This window comes from Poeciliopsis prolifica, unplaced genomic scaffold, assembly GCF_027474105.1.
Source record: "Poeciliopsis prolifica strain line A6 unplaced genomic scaffold, Auburn_PproV2 SCAFFOLD055, whole genome shotgun sequence".
NCBI lineage: Eukaryota > Metazoa > Chordata > Actinopteri > Cyprinodontiformes > Poeciliidae > Poeciliopsis > Poeciliopsis prolifica.
Genome location: NW_026562430.1, coordinates 380,068 through 405,003, shown reverse-complemented (window position 1 = coordinate 405,003; position 24,936 = coordinate 380,068). Strand labels below are relative to the sequence as shown.

The following is a 24,936-nucleotide window of genomic DNA, read 5'->3' as shown; positions in this document are numbered from 1 at the left end:
CTGATCCGGACTCTTGCAGAAGTTAGTCATCATGCATTAGCCTGAGCTAAAATTGGCTTTCATTCCACACATCCTGATGTCTTCACTGTTTATGAGCCTGAAGCTCTCATAAAAAAAAATAATAATAAAAAACATTGCTTGAGGAGCAACTCAATCAATACAAGTCAAGTAGTTCAGTCATGGTGAGTCATCTTCTTGTGGTAGCTGAGAACGCAATAAAACTTTTCCGTTTCGTCTTTGTGGGCAGTTTGGCTTCTGAGTGACCCAAGTTGACTCACGCCTGCTCGGACTCTCGTCCACCAAAAGACTTTCAGTCTGGTTTGATTGAACAGCTGTTGCCCAGAGAGTCACCTATCATCAGGAATAAAGACTAACCAGGGTAGAAAAGAAAATATCTGTAATATTCCTCCTTAAATCTGACTTTGTGTTGACCATTGCAAAACAAAACAAGCATTGTGCAGATACAAAATTAACTTAAGTGTAGAGATGAAAGTTGTTTTTTTTTTTAAAAAAGTAGCATGCAGAGTTTTTTTTTGCTCAACCAAGACACTTTCTGCCGCAACTGTAAGATACGTTGTTTATTTATTTATTTATTTATGATTGCTGCAATCAACAAAACCTCAGGGAATTCAAAATGAGCTCATACATTACCGCACTTTATTTAAAACCTCCAGGAACTCACGATGACTGCACACAATAATATATTCTTATTTTAACGACGTGTAATTTGCCGCACACTGTAGCTCGGGATAATTCCTCCCTTCCACGGTGCTAAAAAACCAGTTTAGGGGCAATTAGAACAGATTGTTTTTAATGGAAGATGAATGGCTTTACTGCAGGCTGCCGCTGAATCAATACGTGGCCGCAGTCTGCAAACTGCGCCGCATCATTTGCAGAAATTACTCCCATTGATTGGGTGTTATCAGTCATTTTAATTCAATTTTGAATGACTGTAAGGGAGCACGGAAATCTGACAGGGGGCTTTGGGGACATTTCTTCTCCGTTTGATGGCGTAATGCATTTCTGCTGCAGAATATTGGACAAGGAGCTACGGAAGAGCAATTTTGAGCAAAACAAGAAATATGGGAGCTTCCGGTTGTATTTTATTCACCGTAACGCAAATGACTGAGGGGCTTGTCAGGTTGGATGAGCGCAGCTGGTTCTTTATCTGTCAAAAGTTTTAGGACTGTGAGAGTGGGATGATCGGGTATGAGGGTCAAGCAGTCAAGTCAAATGTTGTGCTAATGAGCTTGAATTATGCCATTAACCACCCACATGCTGTTGACTGTCAAGCTCTTATTGATTTGTTTTTTTTTTTGGCTTGGACAAGCTGCTCCTCTCCTGCCCACTCAACGACCCTCCACACTCGTCTTTTTCTTGATCCCTTTCTTATCTTCCCATGTTCCCTCTGACCTTTTCTCCCATTCGTATCATTTCTTCAACCGTGACAGATCTATGATTTCTCAAGATCCGCCTCTCTCTGAAGCTCCAGAGGATATCAGATTACAAAAAAATAAGAATAAGAAAAGGGAAAAAAAAGTGTCTATTCAGGGTTTGGCTCTGCAGCAGGATCACCTGGAGGGCAGCTGGTCTTACCGCTGCACTGATGAAGTAATCAAGCAGGGCACTGAGTCTTCCACCGGAGTCTCCACGAGAATTTAAACTCTGATCTCTGAAGACGCGGGGGTGGACTTCCTGTTCTTCACGGTTCAATTTGCAGGATCAAAAAAGGCAGCGAAGAGCACAATGATCCTTTAAACCGAACCCAGGCTGCTCCTGAGGCTGAAAAGACAGAGTTGAATTGGTCGCCAGTCCAATTGGGAAACCCTGGAAAAGCCACACATGCACAAGCAAAGCATGTAAAGTTTTCCTTTTGTGGCCCCTGAACCGGTTCACTTAAGTCAATCTGGGTTACCTCAGTTTTCTTTGGGCAAAACCTGCGTCTCTGCACCACCTTGTCCAGCTTGTCTTATTGTCCCTTCCTGTCTGCAGGAGACGTAATGTCCATCATCAAGCACAAACTGAAATACCGATGCAGACACCAATAAAGAAATTTCTACTTGGCGTGGTTGCACGGTTAATCTATATCAGATGAATAATTAATTCTTGAGTTGTGGAGTCCATCCAGGCTGTGTGTTCAGTCCATCGCCTTTCTTCACCGATAAGACACAACAGCCATGGCCATCTTCAGTAACTCGTTGAAGAATCTGAATTAATGAGCTGCAACAACATTTAATTTAACTTTGGGATTATTTTTGAATTTGAATTAATACGCACAATGGAAGGCTTCTTAGCGCTTCCACAGACATTAATATCTACACTCTTTCTCATCTCTGGTCTTTGAGATGCAGGCTAGATTGACTAATAAAACATTTCTGTATCAAAAAAACTGTTTTTAATTGGCTCTATGCAATATTTCAATAATTTGTGAGATTATAAATTCTGGGTTTGCATCACCTGTGAGCCATCGTCATCAAAATTAGCAGAAATGAGAATTTGCTGAAGACGAACATGTAATGAATCCTCACAATGTGCGAGTTGGATCTTTTATTAGGTCTTCTGGATGTGTGTGTGCGTGTGTGTGTGAGTGTGTGTGTGTGTTGGTGTGACAGCCTGATTTACAGGCCACTGGTGTTTTTAATGGAACTGATGAAGCAATGATCGCTCATCTGATCCTTTTTTCTTTTTCCTCCCTCTACTCTTTCTGATACTGCCAGCCGTCTTGCGGCTTGTCGCCGTCGACATGACGCAACAAAGTGGCCACACACACACCGCAAAGTCTCTCCACACTCACCCAAATCCTGCTTTATGGGGGATAATCCAATGACAGCCAATTTTGCTGGAGGGATAGTGTTTTTTATTCTTCTTCTTATTATTATTTTATTCTTTATTTATCCATCACCTCTGCTTTTACAAGGCAATTTGTTGGCTGGCCAGCTGGAGGAGGGAAGCATTAACCCAGACTTCCATTACCACGACTTCCACCCTCCTCTCATCCCCTTACCTGCTCATCCTTTTAAGATTAAGCCACCTCACCCCCCAAAGAGTGTCCACTGTAATCATGAAAGTGTCACATTTCAGCCGAGAGAGAAGAAAGCCGTGGCTTTAGGGTTATTCTAAAATCTACCACTGTTAGTTCTCTTCAGCTTTTTTCTTTCTTTCCTTTCCCTCCACCTATTGCTCCGTTTTCTTTCTCCTTCTCCATTTGCATTCCTCCTTCTTCCTCCACTCTTTGTCTTTCCTCTTGGCTCCTCTCCTCTCCTCTCCAGCCTTGTTAAGCCTCTGCTTCCTCTCTCTGTGACAGTGGTTCAATAAGCAGCGCCTCCAGAGCGCTCCTGCTCAGTCAGTGGCCAATTACCCAGTCACACCGGCCCGTCCTCTGGGACGGACAGGATTAGCAGGATCTTTCGTCTGACCAGCAACCCGCCGCACGCTCACACACACCCAGAGCCGTGGACACCTGTCACTTAGACGTGAGGTCAGACGAGTTGTGGGCTCTTTTTGAATTAAAAAAAAACCTTGGCTCAGGCCCCACCAACTTTTACTCCAACGGGCAATTTGACAGGTCAGTGAAGGGAAGCGCAGAGAGAGGAGGGTTGGCTGTATCAAATGCATAAAAGCAGAGAGCATGCTCCAGTGGAGCAGGTGGTCAGCAAAGCAAACGAGACCTCACCTGCAGCGGGTTTTAGCATCGGGTACGTTGGATTTGCAACCTGATGACCACAGCAGTGAAGGCCTCATCCTCTCACTCTCTGCTGCCTGTGAGCCTAAAATATCCAAACTGCAGGCCACTTGTGCCCCTGCGTCCCAAATTTGTTTTGTTTGTTTTTTCCAATTAGCACAAAACTATAATCCACAAATTCATATTTTCCCTCAAAACTGTCAAATACAAAGAATTATCGCTACTGAGGGGAAAAAAAAAGGTTTTCAGAATTATGAACTTTGACTTCAAAAATGTATTCAGCTGTTTCTTTTTCAGATGATCAAGAAAAGCTTTATTGAATAGTCAGAAACATCTGAGTAAATTGTCTGCTGTCTGAAGCTAAGACTGGACTTTGACTAGGCCACCCATAAAAGTGTCATTTTCACATGTTTTTGTTTGTTTTTACTATTCAGAGACGGACTTTCTGGTGCGTTCTTTGGGTCGTTCCGCAGCTCAAGTGTGATTCAGTTTAAAGTCACGAACAGATGCAGGATTTTCTGCTACAGAGCAAAATTTGTGATTCCATCAATTATGGCAAGTCGTCATAGTGATGAAGCAACCAATCAAAAGCCTTAGAAGCTTATTTTTGATCCGTATGAAAAAAATTGGAGTACCCAGAGAAAACTCACTGGAAAGTGTCATAATTGATGGTTGAAGTTAAAATACCAATAAATTTTAATACCAGAGAAAATAATTTGCCATACTGTATGTTATTTTCAGGGTCAAGACCTCAAACGCAATTTTATCTCATTTCTTTGAAGAACAATTCTTTGAATAATAGTCTTTCCTTTTCTCAGCTCATTTTTTTTTTTAGCATGAGACTATCCTTCACCACTGATACGATCTCAATTCTTTCTCCATATGAACAACAGCCTTGCCCAGGGCGAACACATTACTCATCCGCCTAAACCTTCCCAGGAACAACACCCGTGTGATTATTTTGCCGTTTTGTTTCCAGCGAGCGCCGCCAGCCTGGATCTGCCTGAACTTCCACAGCCCACACAGATTCACCACAGGGAAAGCATATGGTTAAAAAAAAAAAAAAAAAAAAAACAAGAAAACACTGAACTTCATTCTGAATTCTCCCCAAGATCTCACAGTTTCCAAAGACACCAAACACGTCAGGCTGAATTACAATGACATGCATGTAGAGCCGCACACATGTGTGAACGGAGGGCCAATGTTTTGTAAATCTGGTGGAAACGCAGCACATGTTTTTGTAAGTCGAAGGGGAAACTGAAGAGCATTTTCACACCAGCAAGTGAAAACATGTTAAGCATGTCCAGATGCTGTGAAGACCGATGGCGGCTGGGAGCTCGGGGACTTCTTTCTTTTTCTTTTTTGCTTCTTAGAGGTCAAAGTTAAGCTTGTTGTCTGCAAACCCACAAAGAAATAAAAACCCATTCATCAGTTCGGATAGTTTTGGGTAAAAATGAAAAGTATTTGAAAGAGGAGATGATCCATTATAGTGGTATTCAGAACTCAAAAAGACAAAGCATGTCAAATGTCAATCATCCACTCCTCTTCCACTTAACTGCACACTACTTAGTGTGAAACTGTTTGCGACAAAATGTAAAAAAGTTTAAAAGTGTAGCATTATGGTTTTTTTTCTGGCAGATATTAGCATTTCATAGCACCATTGTGTAACTCTGTTCCCTTCAGTAGTGATAAAAATGCTGCATATATCACATATGACTGGAAAGAAATTTGACTTGGACATTTAACACCTTGAAATTGGGCCTCTGTCTCTTTAAAAACTCCTCATCTTCCTGAAACTCAGCATCACAACGTTGCTCGTAATGATGAACTCTTCACCTGCTGAACTCTGCAGGTCCAGCAGGTGTTTGCTAATTGCTGCTGGCTAGTCTCCTGCACAACTGAATGGAGATTGAAGGATTACTCAAACATGCATGAAAGAATCAAGGCAACTCTCCATGCATGTTTTTGATGAGTGAATAACATTATAAAATGATACAAAGCTTAAGTCACTTGTACATCATAGTAAAATCCAATTTTTACTCATTTTACCAAAAATAATAACAATAAAAATAAAACTTCTCCACAAATGTCTCAACTGGGGCTTCATAAATTTCTTTTTTCGAAACCACAACACACACAAAAAAATTACAGAATAAATTGCGCCAGTCTCAGATTTGAACAATAGTTGAGAGAGAGAAGTTAGACAGGATGATGGGATCAATATGAACTATTTCTATTGCTAAGGGAGTTGAAGTCTGCTATTACTGCTTCTCGCTTCTGAATCACTCCTTCCAAGAGCAAAACTGTCACAACAGACATAACTGACATCATTTTATTGCTCATAGAAAGAAAGAAAAAGAAAAAAAAGCACAACTCCTTACATCAACGAATGGGAACCAAATAGTGTCAAAATTACTATCATTCCCTTACTCTCCTTCTGAAAAGCTCCTTTTAGTGCGAATTGAATTAAAGAGGCGTCTCCGAGTAATTAAGGGAATTATCCCTCGACCGAATTGTGGGCTTGGCTGAGGAGCTACAGCGTATGGATTGCACGCTAATTTCAGAGGAGAAGCAGGGCAAAAATAGCTTTTTCTTTTACCCACAAGCTTGGGGTAGTCTTCCAGAAGCGGAGGGTAAGCTTGGACTTAACCCGGCGATCGACCCGTGAGGCCATGCTGCGGCTGTGTCTTCTTCATCCATATTTATGTAACTGCTTTGGGAAAATGTAACTGTGATTTAAGAAGGTGAGAAAAAGAAGACAAAGATTAGAAAACAGTGTAATTATTGGCAATTTGGCTTGTTTGTTGGTTAATTTTAGGAAGTAAAAACCAAAATTTTTTACTGCAAACATTCATTTGTTTGCAGGAACAAGTGAATGTTCCTGCAAACTTTGTGCTTTGGATTTTTTTAATCGGGTTTCTCTGGGGTAGTCATGTGCAGTCAAGATCTTGGCAATTAAGTTAATTATAGCAGAATTTGTCTTCCATACACAGGGACAGATTTGAAGCATTTTTTTCAGTTTCTCAAAAATTTCAAATATCACAGAACAGAATGGCATATCCAAGCTTATCCATAGAAAGTTGAGTGGAAGGAAAAAGTGTGCTAGCAAAAATGTGCACCAGCAATAATCTGGGCCGATTCAAGAAGTTGGAGGTTGAATTCCAACAGGGTGAAGTTGAAGTCAGTCACTTGTTCTTCCAACGTCGCTTATGTTAAAGCTACTAAATATGAGACACAGGAATTTTCTGTGCCACAAAGAAAGATGGCAGGCTTATTGCTGAAAGTCCTCTTTTTTAGATAATTCTCTGAGAAATTGAATGTGTGGTTTAAATGAGCTGTAAGCCATACTCATGAAATAAAGAAAATGCTTGGAATAATTTTTAAAAAATTGATAGGATATGATGAATTGTACTTTTACTGAAAAAATAAGCCTGTTAAAGCCAAATTATTCAAATTAATGCATATGGAAGAAGTTAAACGTGGCGCCAATCAAAATGGCGCCGTTGCCATGGCAACCCCGCTCCCGAATCAAAGGGCCGAGGCAGCCAGCTCGCCGTGTGGCGGCTGCCGGGTGGCACACGGTCATTACCTGTGCCCCCGTCCCTTTGTGTTGCGAGCAATCGCAGCCTATTCAGAGTCTGCAGAATCGGCGAGGCTTTTCTCTCTGGAAAAATGATCAGATCTCAATTTTATTGATTTATTTTTTCAAAGAAAGAAAGTAGCAGCATGGTGTTTCCACTGCGGCAAGCCCAGACTGCTTTCTTCCCCTTGTCGTCGATCGTGGGCGCTTTCGCCACCTCGCTATTGAATCAGGCCCGGACAGGTCAGGGAATGGCAACTTGTGTCGCGCAGTCACGCCTGCGAAGAGATCACAGTCTGGGCCCCAAACTAAGACAGGAGATTTAAATTGGGGGCAGACGGGTTAAAAAGAACTCATATCTTTCTGGTCTGCAGTGCATTAGCTGAGAGAAGTCATTTTCCAACTCTCTGATTCTCCATCTTCTGAAAATCTGAATCGCGGCGATGGCTCCTATTGAACTCCAGTCGACGTTTAAACTCATTCCCGTTCTCGGTCTGCCTCCCTCGCTCGCCCCTCGCTGAGGCAGTGGGAACATCATGTGGGTACCCTCCGACCCAGATCTGCATGCAAATCAAAGCTGGATCAAATCGGGGGTTGTCTGATGAACTAATTATGCAGTAATTGTTCTGGTCTAGACTGGAGATCCATTGTGCGAGAGGACTCTTTGTCGTCTTTGTGCTGATTTGGAATGATAATTAGTTTTTGTTTGATTGGCACCAGGGTAATTTTGATCTCTCCCTCTCTTTTTTTTCTGCCCGAACCTCCAACTATTCATCTCCCATTGAAAAATGCAGCTCAGTCCGTCTCCTACTGTAAGCTAGAAACCTTTAAACAGGTTGTACGGGGTTAAGTGACAAGGCCGGACTGTTATGCATTCGCAATTAGTGCATTTGCATAACTTAATTGGTGGCGTTCGGTCGATAGATTGTCATTAGTTCTCTCCTCACTGCTGGCACATGCAGCAGGGCCGAATGTGCATACACCTGCACCCAAAGTGGAGTTTTGTGCACGTCTAGACTAAACATTATTCTCTGCCACAAGATTCCCACAGTTTTACCACATAGAAGACCAGTCAAAACAAACCGTCGACCCCGCTCGAAAGGTAACGTCGCCTTATAACGAGCCCTTGTTATTACAGAACAGCCTTTCTTGACTTTCTGACTTTTTGACCTTTGAGCTGTAGGCTGAAAACAATGAATTGACCTCCAGGCTGTTTGTTAGCAACGGGGAAGCCGTTTATGAAAATATTTGCAAAGTATCATTACTCCTTACACTAATACACCCTTGTATGATTAATGATGTTGCACTTAGAGAGAACTGTTTATGATTTACAATTGTAGTAATTTATTAAATTTGTCATTATCTTAAAATCAAGTCCAAATGTCGGTTAAAACCACAGCCAATGAAATCAAGGGTTGTAAAATAAGCTTTTCAAAAAAATAAGCACATGTAAATAGAAATTAAAAGTAAGATTTAAGTATTTTTATCCCTTTTTTGTTGTTGCTATCAACTGCTAACATAACTAGCTTTTTATCTAGTGGAGATGATGCTGAAAAGATTCTTGTTAAAATGATAAAGAATTGAGAAAATTATGGACAACCCTGATTGTCCTCTTCATGAAGACTGCCAGAGAAAGTGTCTTCAGTCAGGCTCCTTCAAATTCAGTGCAATGCAGACTGCTACAGGAGATCTTTCCTGCCCACAATCATCACCATCTAGAATAACTGCTTAATTAAACGAGTTACAACATTCAATTTCCTTTTGGGATCAATGAAAGTGTTGTTGTCAATTTGAATGCAAAAACCCCAGACAATAAAGGCCGAAACTAATTAACTAAACATAATATGTACCAGAATCTCCTGTGAAGACACAGGGGCCACGTTTGAAATCACCTGCTTGACAGCGCAGCAGGAGACGGGCGGCTCGGGCAGAGCGGGCAGAAATGAGGACGTAAGATGGAAGTGAACGACACTCTGAAATGCAAAGGAAAGAGGTGCCATTTTAGAGCCATTAAAGGGTTTCAATATGTAGGCCCTCAACCCCCGTCCTCTCTTCCACATTCACTTTCTTTTCCCCTGTAAGCACTTAGGCGCCCCCTCCTCTCTTCACCTTTTCCAAAGCGTTGCTTCTGCCTAGCTTTCTTTTGTTGCTAACGTCGCTCTGTAATTGTCTAAATCGATGTTCGCCAGTCCCCTCTTCTGTGATTAGGCGGGAAATGAGGTTATGTGGCAGCCGTTGCCATGGATTCGAAGCGGCAGGATTTCAAAAAGGAGATCTTTCCCCCCCCCCCCCCCACCCTCTCAAAGCCAGGAGGCCGCCACGCCGTAATGATCTTGAATTACAACAACTTTGTTTCGTCTTAGTGTAAGATTTTTAATTACCCATCGAACTGCAGGAAACTGGGGAGGAAAATGAGACAAATACGCAGGCAGAACAAGCGTGGGGGTGAAAGAATGAGTGAAAAACATGGCTCATGTGCCAGAGTGCTAATTTGATCCATTAGGGGATGCATGTGTGCGAGAAGAGGAAAGAGTGTGTGATGTGCTACCTGCCTGCAGAATATATAAAGTCTCATTCTCACCCATCAGAGTGCGGCGAGGAGGGTGCTTTGTCACACTCCGGCATCAGCTGAGAAAAATCTAATTAGACTAATTAGGTGTGTGCAGCAACAGTCGAAGATGGAAAGAAGACATCCCCTTTTGTGGCGGCGCTGCTGTGGGAAACGAGAAAACGCACTTCCTGCTCAGGAAGAGTGTGAAAATATCTGCCGACGAATCGGCGTGGTTGATAAGTTCACATCCTGGTTCCGTCTGCGATTACCTGCAGACTGTTTTCCCTGTTTGTGCTGCAGCTTCTGTGACCTCTTGATCCAGAAGATCATCAAATAAGCAACTCTGGCTTCTCGCCAATGGAGCTCATCCAAGAGCAAATGATTAACAAAACCCCTTCGTCTTTTCTTTGACCTGCTTCCCCTGCAGCTGAATTATTCTTTGCAAACACGACAGAAAGACAAACAGCTCTATCAGCTTGAACCACAAAGGGAAATTCAAACAAAAACTGCAAAATCTGAACTTTGAAATTAGGACTACAGCGTTTTAAAGATGGTTTGTCCTGTTTCAATCAGTCTGGGGCTCCTGACTGTTGAAGTGAGAGTGAACAACATGCTTTTGATTGTTGAGAGGGATGTGTGAAGTCCCCAGCAGAATTTGAAATCAGACACAGGAAAAAACAATAACAAAAAAGTCAGCCTTCATGCAGCTGTGGAAATTTGAGTGACTGCAGAAATTCTGCAATCAACAGAAGATATCTTGCAAAAGGTTTACTGCAAAAATGGTCAAAGATATTCACGTCGCATCACTTGTATCTGAATTTGCTGGTTAAAAATGTCTTAAAAAGTTTATGCAAATTTGTTGATTTGCTGATGGTCGTTGTCCTTTTGCATCCCGGCTTGGACTTCCCATCTAATGTCTTGAGATCTTGCTTCAATGTTTCCACTGAACGTTCCTTCCTGCAGGCTGGAAACAGCAACCATGGCTCCAACTTCCCCTCACTGTCTGCTCACTTCTCTTTGTGTTCTGCATCCAGCCTAAAAAGGAAGTGGAGTACTTCACAAAGATCCATTTAGTAGTTGTTGTTTTTTTTCCTTGTCTTCTTTAAAAGTCAATTTGCATCTTTTTCTGTCAATACATGATGACGCCTATTTCACTCTGAACCACTGTGATAGGCCCGGGCAACAATTTGAAGCAACTTTGGCTTTTGTGGTTCTTAGGGGGAGCGCTTTAGTCAGTAGGTTTTAGGCCATTTGTAGCTGTCACACACAAAAGAAATGCAATTTTGAAGCATGAATATTACACCTGCTGTCTAAAATGAAATCCTCATGCTGAACGGAGCTCGTGTTTTGGAGTGCTGTCTTTCCCCCTCGTTTACGAAAGCGAGAGCGGGGTTTCTGCGAGTAATCCCCGATACCGATTCAGACTCCGTAATTGTAAAGCATCGCAGCAGGAAGTGAGGCAAGACTCGGCTATCGACCGGCTTCAGTCTCATACTGAGCTAAAACACAAGGGTGGTGGCGCTGCTGCTGAGAACATGTCAATTTTGCTCTTTAGAAAAGAAGCGCTGCTTGGAGGCTGAAAGCAAATCAACATGGCTATCGACCCAGGCAACCCAGCTCGGCAAATTGCACTCAAAGCGATGAACAAAACAACAAAAACCATCACTGGGCTGTTATTGACGAGCAACACTTTGGCTAGTGTGCCTCACTTCCAAATGAGGGGGGGATTCAAAAGACTCAAAGCCAGAGAAACAGAAAGAAAAAAGAAAAGGCTCAATAGACCATTCAAAGAGTATCCACTTGTAACAGAGTTTGAGCCGAAATATGACTAAAACGAGGCAAAGTCTTCAAGCTGAATTTGCTCAACAGTTGTAAACACCGGGGCACGCTGAGAGCTCAGCATTCATGGAGAACATGACATCATGGAGTCGACAAAAGGGAGCAGTGAAGATAAGCAGGCGACGCCACGGGAAGGGAATGCGGCCGAACCTGCTTCTCCTTTTTAAGACTGATGAGCTTCTGTTACGTAAAAGTAAACAGAAAAAATCTGCCCTGTTCTGCAACCTGTGCAACAGTGCTTTAGCTCATGCCAATGACCAACATGCATGAAAAAAGTCTTGAAATAAATTCAGTTTTTGATGCATCAATGTAATCTCACATTGAAAAGTGTCTAAAACAGGCAAAACATTAATATTTCATATTTTTTACAGTCTCCCCCTATTGTATTTTTAGTAAACAATATTAATCCAACACATGCTTGCAGTTGTATTAAAGGTATGGTTTGGTAAATGCTGTTGCTAATGTTGTTAATGTCAAACTTATCTCTATTTTTATCTCCAAGCAATAAAAAAGTAACAGTGCATTAACATTTCAAAAAGGGTTTTTCATTTTTAATGGTCATCTGCTGCGGGGATTTGTTTGACTTCCTCTGTCAATAAAACATTTAAAACACAATCTCTGTCCAGGAGAAGGTTTGCATGCGTTTCGTTTGGAGAAGTGGAGGCGGCTTCAGGGCCCTCTCGATGAAACATGAACATTTCACATTTCGGGAAGTTCTTTGAATGTGCAATTGGGTGCCAGCCTGGAACAAATAACCGTTTAAATAAAAGAACAGGCTGTTCAGTTTCTTTCAGGTAAAACCAAACACTTCAATCTTCCATCACCCCTGCGTTGCATCGACTTCGGCAACATAGAGAGATGTACATGCACCAGCTGATTAAATATGACTACAGTCAGCATGTGTGGATTCAAGTGGTGCCAAACAGGAGTTGCACTGCCTGATGCCATCATGAACCCTCTGGGTCACTGTGCTAAACTGGGCTGTAATTCTGTTCTGTCCTGGAAAATTCAGGGGATTAAGGACAAATATGCAGGGTATTTTTATTTTTGTATGGTGCTTTAGTAATTAAGGATCTTTTTGTCCTGTCTTTTCTTAGTCTATTCACCTTGTTTACACTGGAAAAGATGAAAAGCTAGTGCTTTCTGTGCTCCACTCTGCACATTTTGGGTGTAAAGCATGCCGGTGGGTTGGGGGGGAGAAAAAACGAAAACAAAAAGAAAGAGGGAAAAGTGCTTGTCCCAATTATGAATCCATTTGCAACGGTCGCTCTCTCTCTCTTTCTCGGATGTGATGGGGAGGAAATCCCAGAGAGCACAAAAACCAAACAATGTGAGGGAATGAGGCGCAGGAAGAGGAGCCTGTCAGCGGCTGCTAATATCCATAAAGGCAATTTCACAACACACCTAATGACACAAAATGACACAGAGTAATGGTGAGGTAATTAGAATCTGTGATGAGTGGAGAGAATGTCAGGAGGATGAGAGGGAGGTGTGCTTTTAAAGATCTTTATAGGGATGTAAACAACTTGAAATAGGAACAGCAAAGGCCTTCGCCAGAAAAGTAAGTGGACTCTACTAGATTTTATTTGAAAAAAAGAAAAAAAACAACAATAAAGAAACGTAATTGCTGTGGTGTATGATATAAAAATGTACTAAAATGTGTTGAGGTTAGTGCAGGGGTGGGCAATCCTGGTCCTGCAACTCTTAGATGGCTCCCAACACACCTGAATCAAATCGCTTAGTCACTTCAGTAGTCCTGCCAATGACGTCATTATTTGATTCAGGTGTGTTGAAGGAGAGAAGCGTTTAAAAGTTGCAGGAGTCCAGCCGCCCCTTGGCTTACAGGTGAGTTATGAGTGATGTTACCTGACAAATTCAGCAATAGTTCAACTTCACAAGGCAAATTTATTTTTTATTTACTAAGAATGTTAAGTTATTTACACCAACCTCAATTAGTGAACACGACTCTCACATTACCCCTTTCATAAAGATTTTCTATTTTCCCATAAATGTATCCATAGGTAGCACACAGGTAAACCCGGCTCGTGTCAGTGGGGGCGCGCGCTGTCTCTGTGATTTCTTCCGGGTTTCTGCGTCTCACTTTTGGTTTGTCTGCGCTCTCGGCTCAGCATGACATAAAAAAAAAAAAAAAAACCTTTTCCCAGCGGCATACGCCGTTTTCTTCGAGCTCTAACACCCGACGTGTTTTCTGGTGTTCACCCAGCAGGAAAACTCTGTAACCTCGGGGGAGGAGAAAAAGTTTCTTTTTAGTCGCGACCTGACACACCTGTTGCTCCGCTTCTCGACGGACAGGTGCTTTTTCCGCAGCTGCGGCTCCTCGCACCTGTCAAACTCGGACTCAGTTTATTTATTTGCTTGCTTTTCAACAACGGTGAGGAGTTGCTGGTGCCATGAAAGTCACCGTAACGTTCGGGGACACCTCGGTGGTGGTTCCCTGTAAAGCTGGATGGACCGTCCGGGAGTTAGTGGAACAAGCCACCCGGAGGTACCGCAGGATAGTGGAGCAGGTAAGAGCGCGTTAAAAACACGCTTAACAAACCTTATTTATTAAAGTGAGTTCATAAATAACTGCAGGCTTCGTTTTCGCTTCACGAACGTTTTGTTTCACTCCAGTCGTGTTTGTCATTTTGTTACAAACACCTCAAACAAGGTGGTGGGTCACGTGACGCGCTGTTAGCCTGACAGCTAGCATTGACTAGCAGGTTTAATTGGTTTCAAATGTTTTGTTTTTGGAAAGTATTTAATTTCCACTAAACGTGCAGACATTTAGTGAGTTTTGTCTTTTGAAAAAATATATATACACTGCTCAAAAAAATAAAGGGAACACTGAAATAACACATCCTAGATCTGAATGTATGAAATAAATATGAAAATAATTTCCACCTGTTGTCTATTCCATTTGCACAACAGCAGGTGATATTGATTGTCAATCAGTGTTGCTTTCTACGTGGACAGTTTGATTTCACAAATGTTTGATTTACTTGGAATTATATTGTGTTGTTTGAGTGTTCCCTTTATTTTTCGAGCAGTATATTTCAAATAGAAAGTTGCAGGACTTATAATATTCAAAATATTTATGTATTTTGAATATATATGTATTTTGAATATTATTTTGAATATTATAAGGATTTTTTTTTTCCATTTTCATGCATTCTCAGAGAATTCTGACTTGTTTGCCTCACATTTTGGACGATCATTTTCTGTTTTTTTTTCCCCTCAAAATTATGACTTGAATCTCAGAATGTCATATTTATGTAATATTTTACGTCATTGAATAAAGATTTTTTCTTAAAATCCAGTTTCACACATTAGAGTTCACACCATTAAACAGATTTTTTGGCACCTTTTGATTTAATAAAATTATTTTGTCATTTTAGTTTCGGTGTTTTCAGCATGTCACCTCTTCATTTGGGTTATAAAGGTTGTCACAAACTTCCTCTGGTGACCTCACCTGTCAGATTTTGTTCTTTTTACCTGTAACTAACCTTTTCTTCTTTTTGGTTTAAATGTCATTACAGGTGCCTTTACTCAGTGAAAGCTCATCCATTCACTCCTAAAATAAAAAATCCCAAATCTCTGCTGCTTGTAGCTGTTGCTCTAAATTCAGTAGGTTTGTCCAATCTTCTAGGTTTCAAATTGAAATATTGTATATGGATGTAGACATTGACGGGGAAAAACTGCAAATTTGTCATAGCTAATCCAGGTTTCAGAGCTCTGAAACATGAGTTTGAGCAGAAACTTGTGGTTTGTGGTCAGGTTTCTGTGTGTCTTATGGCTGTGGTTTGCAGAACGTTTCTAGTAATTATCCTGATGAGTAATCTCTTTGAACCTTTTCTACATTGTTCCTCTCTATGACGGCGTCATGATGTTCTCCACCCACTCTGCATTATAAGGATGCAGCAAAGCCTTCATTTCCTCTGGACATGACGAGTTGTGGCCTGGAGCCTGGGGATGGAATGGCTTTTCTGTCCTTATCTTTGTTTTGAAACGTAACTGAGACTTTCTAAACACAGTTCCTAATGAAGCTGGGGAAAGTATGAGATATTCGGTATTTTTCATGTCTGGAAAGAATGAAAAATTATGTCTCAACCTTGAAAGTTGTAGAAAAATATTTATATTTCCAGACCTTTTCCTGTATTGCTTATATTTTGTTCTGCTTTCCCTCCATTTTTCCTTGTCTTCCACTTATTTTTTAATATTTTCATCCTTTCTTCGCTGTGTACTTTTGTTTTCTTCTTTCAGTCTTTCCTTTCCTCCTTGTTTGCTCGCTTCCAGTTTGTTTTAGTAGCTTACACATTTAAAACCCATCGGCTGTCTGTATATTTAAAGTGACAGTCTGTATTTTGTATTTTAAAGCATCTGGAGATCTGGAGTTTTTCTGTGAATGACTCATAGAAAACCCTGCAAGGATGTTTACATCCACACAAAGACACAACTCCTCAGTCATCTGCATCCTCACCGTTGCGATCTCTCCAACATTAATCATTCTGCCAGGCTGACCTTTTTATTAATCAGCAGCTTGCGTGCATGCTGTCTTTGCATGATAGCGTGCTGGCGTGTGTCTCGACGAGGATGCACGTGTTTCTGGCGGCAGACTCTGCTGTCTACCTGTACAATAGCTCCCGGTTTAAGCCCCGATATCTCGGCGGGCAGGTGGAAGTTTTGTTTGATGTCTTCAATGTGGCCGCAGCTGGAGAGGTGCGTGGTGGACAGGAGGCTTTGTCCTGTGAGTGATTGGGGATTAGGATTGGTGACAGGCCCCCCGTTCTTATCGGTTGGCTGGTGCCCACTCAGTCTGCCCACACTCCCTCCCTTGGGCGCCGAGTTTCCGGTTCGGAGAAGCCTTGGAAGCATGGATTGAAGGAGCGATTGGATGGCACACCTAGATGGCTACAGACGTGCACACACACACACACACACACACACACACACACACACACACACACACACACACACACACACACACACACACACACACACACATATGGCAGCGTTCATCTCTCTCAGTGATCCCCTGAGCTGTGGAGTGTTTGCATCACCGACAGCAGCAGCCAAGCCCTCTTAGCCCAGAGGGACCCTGTTGACTCTGAGTGCGACACGCTGCGGCGCACAAGCTGCACCAGGCTAAATGCGACCGTGTGATTATAATGCACCTGGGCCTTGATTGCTTTTCACAGAGCATGTTAATTAGCTGCTGATGCAAGACACTGACTCAGCAGTCCATGGCCTCTGCGCAGTGTAAGGACAGTCCAGCTTGGCTCCAAGAGATGAGAGCAGATTCGCTGCCAGCAGAACCCATTTAGTGCCAGCATTAACTGCACGTTTCTCCACTTGCTGACCTCTCCTCTGACAGCAGAGACAGCATCAAGAACCTGCGGATAATCACCGCGGGCGTGTGGATCTGCGTTCTGCAGAGTCCCGCTGAGCTTTCCCACAATGCTGTGTGTAGACCATGCTAATTAGCAGTTTATTCAAACGTGTTCTCAGCTATGTCTCATGTTCAGCTACTTTCATTGCCACATTGTTGAGGAAACTGTATAGCTTATTATAAAGTGTAATCTGGAAGACGTGCATTTGCACATTATCTGAGTGGTGATAAAGTTTGTAGAAATGTTTCTGCTGCATAAGAGGGGAAAATAGAAGATTGGGAGTGTGTGGAGTTTAGAAGCAAAACATGGCAGAAATCTCCTGAACTCTCTTGGCATTTTTTCAGTTGAATTTTGAGAAGGATGTCTGAAAGTTCAAATATTAAGGTCATAAACAAGATGTTTAAAAAAAATGTGAAAGTCTAACCTCCAGTTCTATTGAATTCTGGGAAAAATAAATGATTTTGATTACACTTGAACACGTAACAACCATTTTTTTTTTTAAATCAAAATGTTTTTGTCTGGCTTTGCAAAGGTCCTTGTGATTTATTTGTGCATTTCTAATAAAAGCCGAAACTGATCAACTGTTTTTCTGATTGATTTATATAAAATTGCGTGAAAACATTGGGTTTTGGTAACGTCTTTTGGTCTTGTGGTCTGCTTACAATATTAACTTGCTTGGCGAGTTAAACATGGGTATGTTGAGAGCAACTTGAATTAGACAGCTGTAATATTCTCTGAATTCCTCAGACAGCTCTTCGTATCACATCAGGCATAACAAGCTAAATATTAAAATAAATATCCTGCACTGTTTTTTTTTTTTTTTGCCTTGAAGGTCAACAGCCAGAGTTCCTACTTTTCTGCGGAAGCTGGTGGCACGCGATGTTAAACAGCAGATATGATTCCTTATTGTCTGATAAGAGGTTGTACTTCCTGATGCAGAGGATTTTTCTTCCACATTGGCCTACTGCAGTGTACTTTGAAATTTTTTTTTTTTAGATATAAATGCAAATGTTTGGTTCAGCTCCCTTTTAAAGTGACCTTAGAAATAAAAGATTGTTCTGTTAAGCAAATTTTAATTTTAGTCGGATAAAAAGTAAAAATATGGAAAATTTCAGTTTTTAAACAAATATTTCAGTGTTGTATACAGAAAATCTTTACTTGCGTAGTAAATCTAACATGATGATTTACTAAATCACAGTAAAAACATTAAAACTTTGTTCATGAGTTTATGGAAATGTTTGTAAAAGCAACAGGATCTTTCAAATCTTTGTCACTGTCATCTTTTCATCATCTCTGTTTTTCTCTCGCCTTTAAACACACCATCAATTGGTCCAACTTGAGAATAAGTCCTCATCATCGCTTTCATTAAATTTTTTTTTTTTTAATCACAGCTAAGCCCACACCGTGTTCTTACAGCTTCATAATGACACATTCTTCTGAGGATCAAAGTGTGAAATAGCACCAGCGGTTCACAGAATTTAGCTCCACTAATCACTCCAGCGTGCCGTCGCCCTCTCGGGATGATGCGTTTTGCTCGCCAGTGTGCACTGTGGGTGGGAGAGGAAGGAGAGATATCACTTCTAAATGATGGGGGACTTAGGAGTGTAATTTGCAGGGAGTTTACTCTTCTATCCGCCATGGTAATTCTCCTTTGCAGTTGACTGAGTTTCAGCTCCTTTTTATTTATTTTGTAGGGATAGTGAAGGTATTACAAGGGATTCAGTGTGAGGAACTTCAGATGAACTTTTTATTCCCTTTTTTGTCCCCTCCCTGCAGCTTATTTTTGCCTGGAAAGTCACATGTATTCACTGTTAGATGGAGAAAAGAGTGTTTATCTGGGGTTTGCTTAAACTCTCCTGTAGAGGTGATCCTCATTAACTCTGGAGCATTAATCTTCTGCTTTAATCCTGTGATCTGGTGAAGTCCCTCTTCTTGAAAAGCACACTCGTTCTTCTTTATTTCCATTAAGCTGTTGGATGTGTTGTCATCCCAAAACACACAATTAAGATTCTTTCTGCCTTACAGGTTTGGTTAAAATTTTATATACAGTCCTTATTGGCATAAGAGGAGTCGAGGTGAAGCTTTCAAATGAAAGAACATTTTCTTGAATATCAAACTTGGTGACGGCATCATGCTGTGGGGCTGACTTGACATACTGAAGCATTGAGCACTGTTGATACAAAAATAATTGGTTCTATGAGGAAATTAAATGTTTAAAATCATATATCTTCAGCGTTGTTGTTAATGGTGATTCTTTGGACAGGCAGGATCTGAGGTAGTAGTCAGTTTCGCCACACATCTGAGGAGGCCTCTGACTGAAGTCTGTTCCTGTCATGTCACGCTAACAGCTCAGTTTTTCATACATTTCAAATTAAAGAAAAGTTCAAAAACTGCTCAATCTTTTGCACCTTGTTTAAAATAATTAAGATTGTTTCATTCCACTCAAATTGTTGAAATGCATCTTTAAAAGATCAAAATTATCCACACCCATGATAAGTGTATGGCCTTATGCCAAAAGTGGAAATGTTGTGTCTTGCTAACGCTCTGCTGCAAGGCATGAACGGCTGATTAGGAGAGGAAGAATGCAGGGAGACGGTCCAGTTGGACCTGCTCTTCTGGCCAGCTGGGAATACCTAGTTGGCTTTTTGAAATGTACTTGCTACTATTATGTGCCGTCACTAGGCAAATAAAATATGTATATCGAGAATTTTGTAATTTCCAGTGATTGGTACTATGCTTGAATACAAATAAATGAACTGTTCAAAACTAATCTTCACTCTTGGCTTTGCTCTTTGCTTTCAGCCTTTTCCTTCCTTTGTCTGTTTAGTTAGTGTGCTCTTACATTCCAGCTTGCTGACCTGAACCTTGGATTACAATACCATAAACCTGTTTGTCTGAAACCTGCTGTGTATTTAGCTACTAGCTGAGGATATAGGCTTTGGTTAGGGAGTGTAGCACTAAGAAAAAGGCATTTGTTTCTGTTGATAAATCTAAAACTCGTAGCAATTTGATTTTAGAGATGCACATTGCGGAAAATTAAAAATCCTCTATTTTAGCATTAAAACGCAGAAGAGCTGGGATTAAGTTAATCAAAATAGGGCTTAACTTCCCAGGTTTACAACCCATATAAACTAATTTAATTGCTAATCCATATTTTTACTACTCTTCTTATGGATGTTTTCTAACAGACCATTTACTTGTGTAAACAATGTTATAAAATTGTATGATTTATTTGCTTTGCTCACATCTTGCTTGTAAGTATAAATTGTTCCTATAAAAGCTAAATTCGACTGACATTACCTTGTTTTGTTTTCTGCTTTATTGTTTTTCTATCAACATGAAACGCCACAGCTTGTGCATTTATAGACTGGATCACAGAAAGAGGAAGTTATTGAACTTCTCTGTAGATTCCAGATTGTGGCGCAATCAAAAATGAATTGACTTCAATCTTTTTTTTTTTTTCTTCTTTTGTCTCTGTTTGGGTGTGTGCCCTTGAACTGGCCGGGAATGTGCCCACACTTCTCACAGAACAAAAACAAACTGATCTCCACCTCTATCTTATACCACAACTGCTGATGACACTCGACATGCTGTGCCATGCAACAAGTACAGTGTATTGTTCAGGTTTTGCTTCAGAAATCCTTACCTGTTCACCAAAGTGGTTATTTAATTTCCCTTTGGTGAAGACAATCTTAATGCTTCAGTGTACAAAAGCATTTTGGATAATGTCATCTACAAACTTATGGGTACAATTTGGGAAAGGTCTCTTCATTTCCAACATGGCTGAACAAAACAAGCTCCTGAATGACATGGATGAGTCAAACTATCAAAATACCCTTTTAATGAGTGAAAGCGGAGATCGCAAGATCTTCACCTTCGAATCCATGCCTGACCTTAGAAATTAACTTAGAAAAATAGTCTAGAAATTCCCATTTAGATCCTCTTAAGACTTGTGGAAAGTCTTCCTAGAGTTAAAGCTGCTTTGGCTGCAGTTTTCCAGCCTTCACCTGTAAAGGTGGTGAATAATGACGAGGCTATTTTTCAACTAAGTTGCTGAGGCAAAATAAGTGGACATTATTGTCAAACCACAGAAAGTGAAAAAGTTATAGATGAAGCAATCCCAAATGACAGCAGCATAATGAAGATGAAAAGCTCCAGAAATGCAGAGGAAGATGAAATGAAGAAGTTATGGAAATGCGAGTCTTCAGTGTTCCCAGTGGTAATTGGAGAACTCTGGACTGTGACCTCCAAGCATGGAGAGTGCTTCCTGGGGTCCAATAATAACACCAGAGACGTCTGGGAACAACTAAACTGTGACTGACCAGTTTTCAATAACTTCTGCCTTCGTGTTTCTTTCCCATCGTTTTGTGCTTCACTTTCTTGAGTCCGAAATGCATCTATTCTAAGAACAAGCTAGTATTTTCAAATAAAAAAAGCAGAATGCATTTTTATACACTTGATAAGTGAAGTCAGATGAAGATCAGAAGCAGATGATTTGGTGAGTATACAGATATGTTTTTTTGTAATAAATTTTCTGTTGGATCAAAAATAAATCTTCCATCTATCTGTGTGCAGCTTGATCTTCTTGTGTGTCCTTCTTCCCTCGTTGTTATTGCAGATAAGAATTTATTTTTAATAACTCACCTGATTAAATAAAAACAACCTGGATGTTTTTTTTTATGTTTTATAGTCCTTTTGAAGGAAAAATACACACAACTTTTCTGGAGTTTAAATTTCTTCCCTTTACAGTGCTATGGTTGTATTATTCTTTTATGAATGTAATGGACTCACCTGCTATTAATTTTAAGATTTGGCAGTGTTTGTTCAAATGTCTTATTGTGATTATTATGTATTTTCCCCTTTAGCAACATGGAGAGGTTCTTGTGAACATCCACCACTTGGAGTACACAGATGGAGGGATCCTGGACATCGATGACCTGCTCAGTGATTTGGTGGAAGACAGAGAGAAGGTGAGCAGGACACATTTTGATGCACAGCTCAGTGTGGAAAGAGGAGCTGTTCTAGTAATAGGGATGGTGCTTTACATTTGGTCACATGAAAGTCAAATGAAATGGAATATTCAATCTTCTGTAATGCTGTTCTACCTGTTGTTTTAGACTGGATCTTTATTTAAATGTTTCCCAGCTTTATATGACACACTCTTGGTAGTGTTACCATTTCTGACTAACTTGGATTATGTCATTCCAAAAATATTTATGCCCAATTTCCCTCTGAGTCACAGGCTTTATTGTTTTAGTTCTCTTTTTTGGACCATAATTCCTGTCTGGCTTTTAGAATCAATTCGGCCACAAATGTTACCTGATGTTCTGTTTTTTAAGTGATTACAGACATGGCTGAGTAAATGCTCGACTCTAACCAGCAGCTCTCGGGCGCATCTCAATCAGAGCTTTCAAAATGATCAATTATTCAACGTAAGCGATACAAAAACAGCTTTTCTTTTTATGATGATCATTTGCTTCAAATTCAAAACAAATGGAGTCAATTAGCCAAACGTTTTGTGCTACACAAGGCTGACAGTCAAAACCGTGAGCTGGCCCTGGAAGTTTAAAACTCCTTAGAGACTTTGTAACCTCAGACAAAAGTGTTGTTTGCAGCATTTCCTACAAACAAGACTAGCAGGAAAAACTCTGGGTAAGCCTTTATGCAGGCTGTTCTGCAGGGTGGCGGCTCCAAATCTGAGCAGCTCTACAAACATGGTGAAGCATCTTATAAATATGATGTTTATGAGAAACTTAAAATAGGTTAGTCATGTTTCTATACACAGCAGCGTATGAAACACACTCAAAAGGATTTTGGACTTCCGCCTATGCATTTACACCAATTAACACAATTTCTTCTGATAGTTAATTAATTTCATTAAACTAATGAAATAAATTAACTATCGGGTATTGGAAGTCCGCAGTTTTTCCCATTACACTTATTTGTTGAGAGCCTTAATTTTCTAATTTTGAGAAACTTTGGAAACATCAACATTTGTAGAGATAAAAGCTTGAATAATCAGTTTCAGTTTAATTGATTATTACCTCAGTGAAATGTTTGGATGAGCTTCAGCCTCCTGTTTTTTGGCTCTGCTTTCATTTGATCTTTTCTGTTTTAGCAGCTGATGAGAGGATAGCAGCTGAAGGAGAACAAGCCTCTGTGATCTTCCCAAAACCAGTGATTGGACTTTATCTCCAGTCCTTAAAATGACATCTGTTATTAATGAGCTGTGTCTGGCATTCTTGATTAGCCCCACTTCCTTTTGTCTACATTTTTATTACCTCGCCTCCTCCAGCAGATATGTCGTTAGCTTTTTTTTTTTGTCTTGTTATTGTGGCCGATGCTGTTTCGCCATCAATCATACAGGAGTGGGCCCAGCGTGAGGGCCCTCCGCCGCTCAGCGTGGGCCCTGTGTTAGCCACGGATGCTAATGAGAGATAATGGTTAGTTATTTGTACTCCTAGTGCTCAGCATTGCCGCAAGTCCAGACCTCTTTATCTGGGCAAACCCTCGACTATTATTCAGCGCACAGACATGTTTCAGCTGTCCGCCGCATCTGTGCTGAACTCCAGTGGCAGCCCGCGGGGCACCATGTTGGCGCGTACGCAAGGATGCGCCACTGGTGGTTGATGAGGGCGGAGATGAGGGGGCGGCTGTGATTTGATTACAGCTCAGGCCCCCTGCATCTGCGGCGTGCTCGCGCGCATGCACAGCAGCATGCACGGACAAAGTGTTCGTTAACCCCCCATCTTGAGACACAGGCCACCAGCCTGCTGATGAATATTAATATCAATCAGATGAATGCGGGGAAGACAAAAAGGTTGTTGCTTAAGGTGTGACCACACAAAGGAGCAGAGTGGAGTCGGACCACTCCAGGTCACTGCAGAGTCTATTATATTGATGCAGCAGTGCTGTATGTGTGACTAGCAGCTGGAGGTTTGTTGGTTAAAACAAACCTCCAGCTTGTTTTATTCTTGTCTTCAAAATCACAAGTTTACAGACGTTTCCTCAGTTTTTGGGAGCGTTGCTTTTGAATTGTGACGTTGGTTGAAAGTTTTGGGTTTCCTTTTATGAGCTTCTCACTTTTGAAATCTACTTACATTGGACTGAGATGAACTTTGTGATGAACACGGCTTTTGTTCTTTGATTTCTGTAATTGCTGTGGCATTTAATAATTAGGAAAAATGTCATTATGGTAATCCACACATTATTCTGACCTAAAACAAGTTGATTTAACTTCAAATGGCGAAGCAGACATTTTAAGTATTCAATGTATTTAAATGTCTGGGTTCAGCTGCACATTTAAATCTGCATCCTTTTTTTATATTTATCTTTACAGCAATCAGGCATAACACTATGGCATGATGGGATATGTGCTCTCACCAGTAGTACAGATATAATTTCTGCTCTTAAAAGAAAATGTTTTGAGTTCACAGTATTCACACAGTCATGTGTGATCAAAATAGGATGAGGTGAAATAATTTTTTTCCCCTCAAATTCTGGACGTGGGCTCAGTCAGATATAGGGAGTAAGTTAATCGGTGCAGGAAAAACAGAAAACATAACAGACAGAGAGACAGACGCATGTTGAACCTCAGAGTGCGAGGCTTCCTGTACATTCCCTTGCTTTACGGAAAATGCAATTCCCTCAATCTGATTGGCGAATGATGTCGACACCTTTATAGATTCTATTCGCTCAGATTGACCAGAGGAGTCCTGAGAAACTTATGACGTTTGGCAGGAGAAATTAACATTTTTGCAATATTTTGACTCTTATTTTGTCTCAAAAATCATTATTGATTAGAATGACTTGATCATTTTTAGATCTCTAGATTGTTTCCTTTTATTTTGATACCAGAACAATCCAAGTAGTTCCTGGAGAAAGGCTTGTGGCT

At 40.8% G+C, this 24,936-nt stretch overlaps 1 protein-coding gene across 1 annotated transcript in view; it reads left to right on the top strand.

The window, feature by feature from the left end:
* Positions 1-13,724: 13,724 nt before the first annotated feature.
* pard3ba (par-3 family cell polarity regulator beta a) overlaps positions 13,725-24,936 on the top strand; it is a 116,202-nt gene continuing 104,990 nt past the window's right edge. Inside the window, exons 1-2 of the mRNA XM_055059534.1 lie at positions 13,725-14,180; positions 21,908-22,012. Coding sequence (XP_054915509.1) covers positions 14,064-14,180; positions 21,908-22,012 — 222 coding nt within the window. The 5' untranslated portion in view covers positions 13,725-14,063. The remainder of the gene's footprint in view (positions 14,181-21,907; positions 22,013-24,936) is intronic.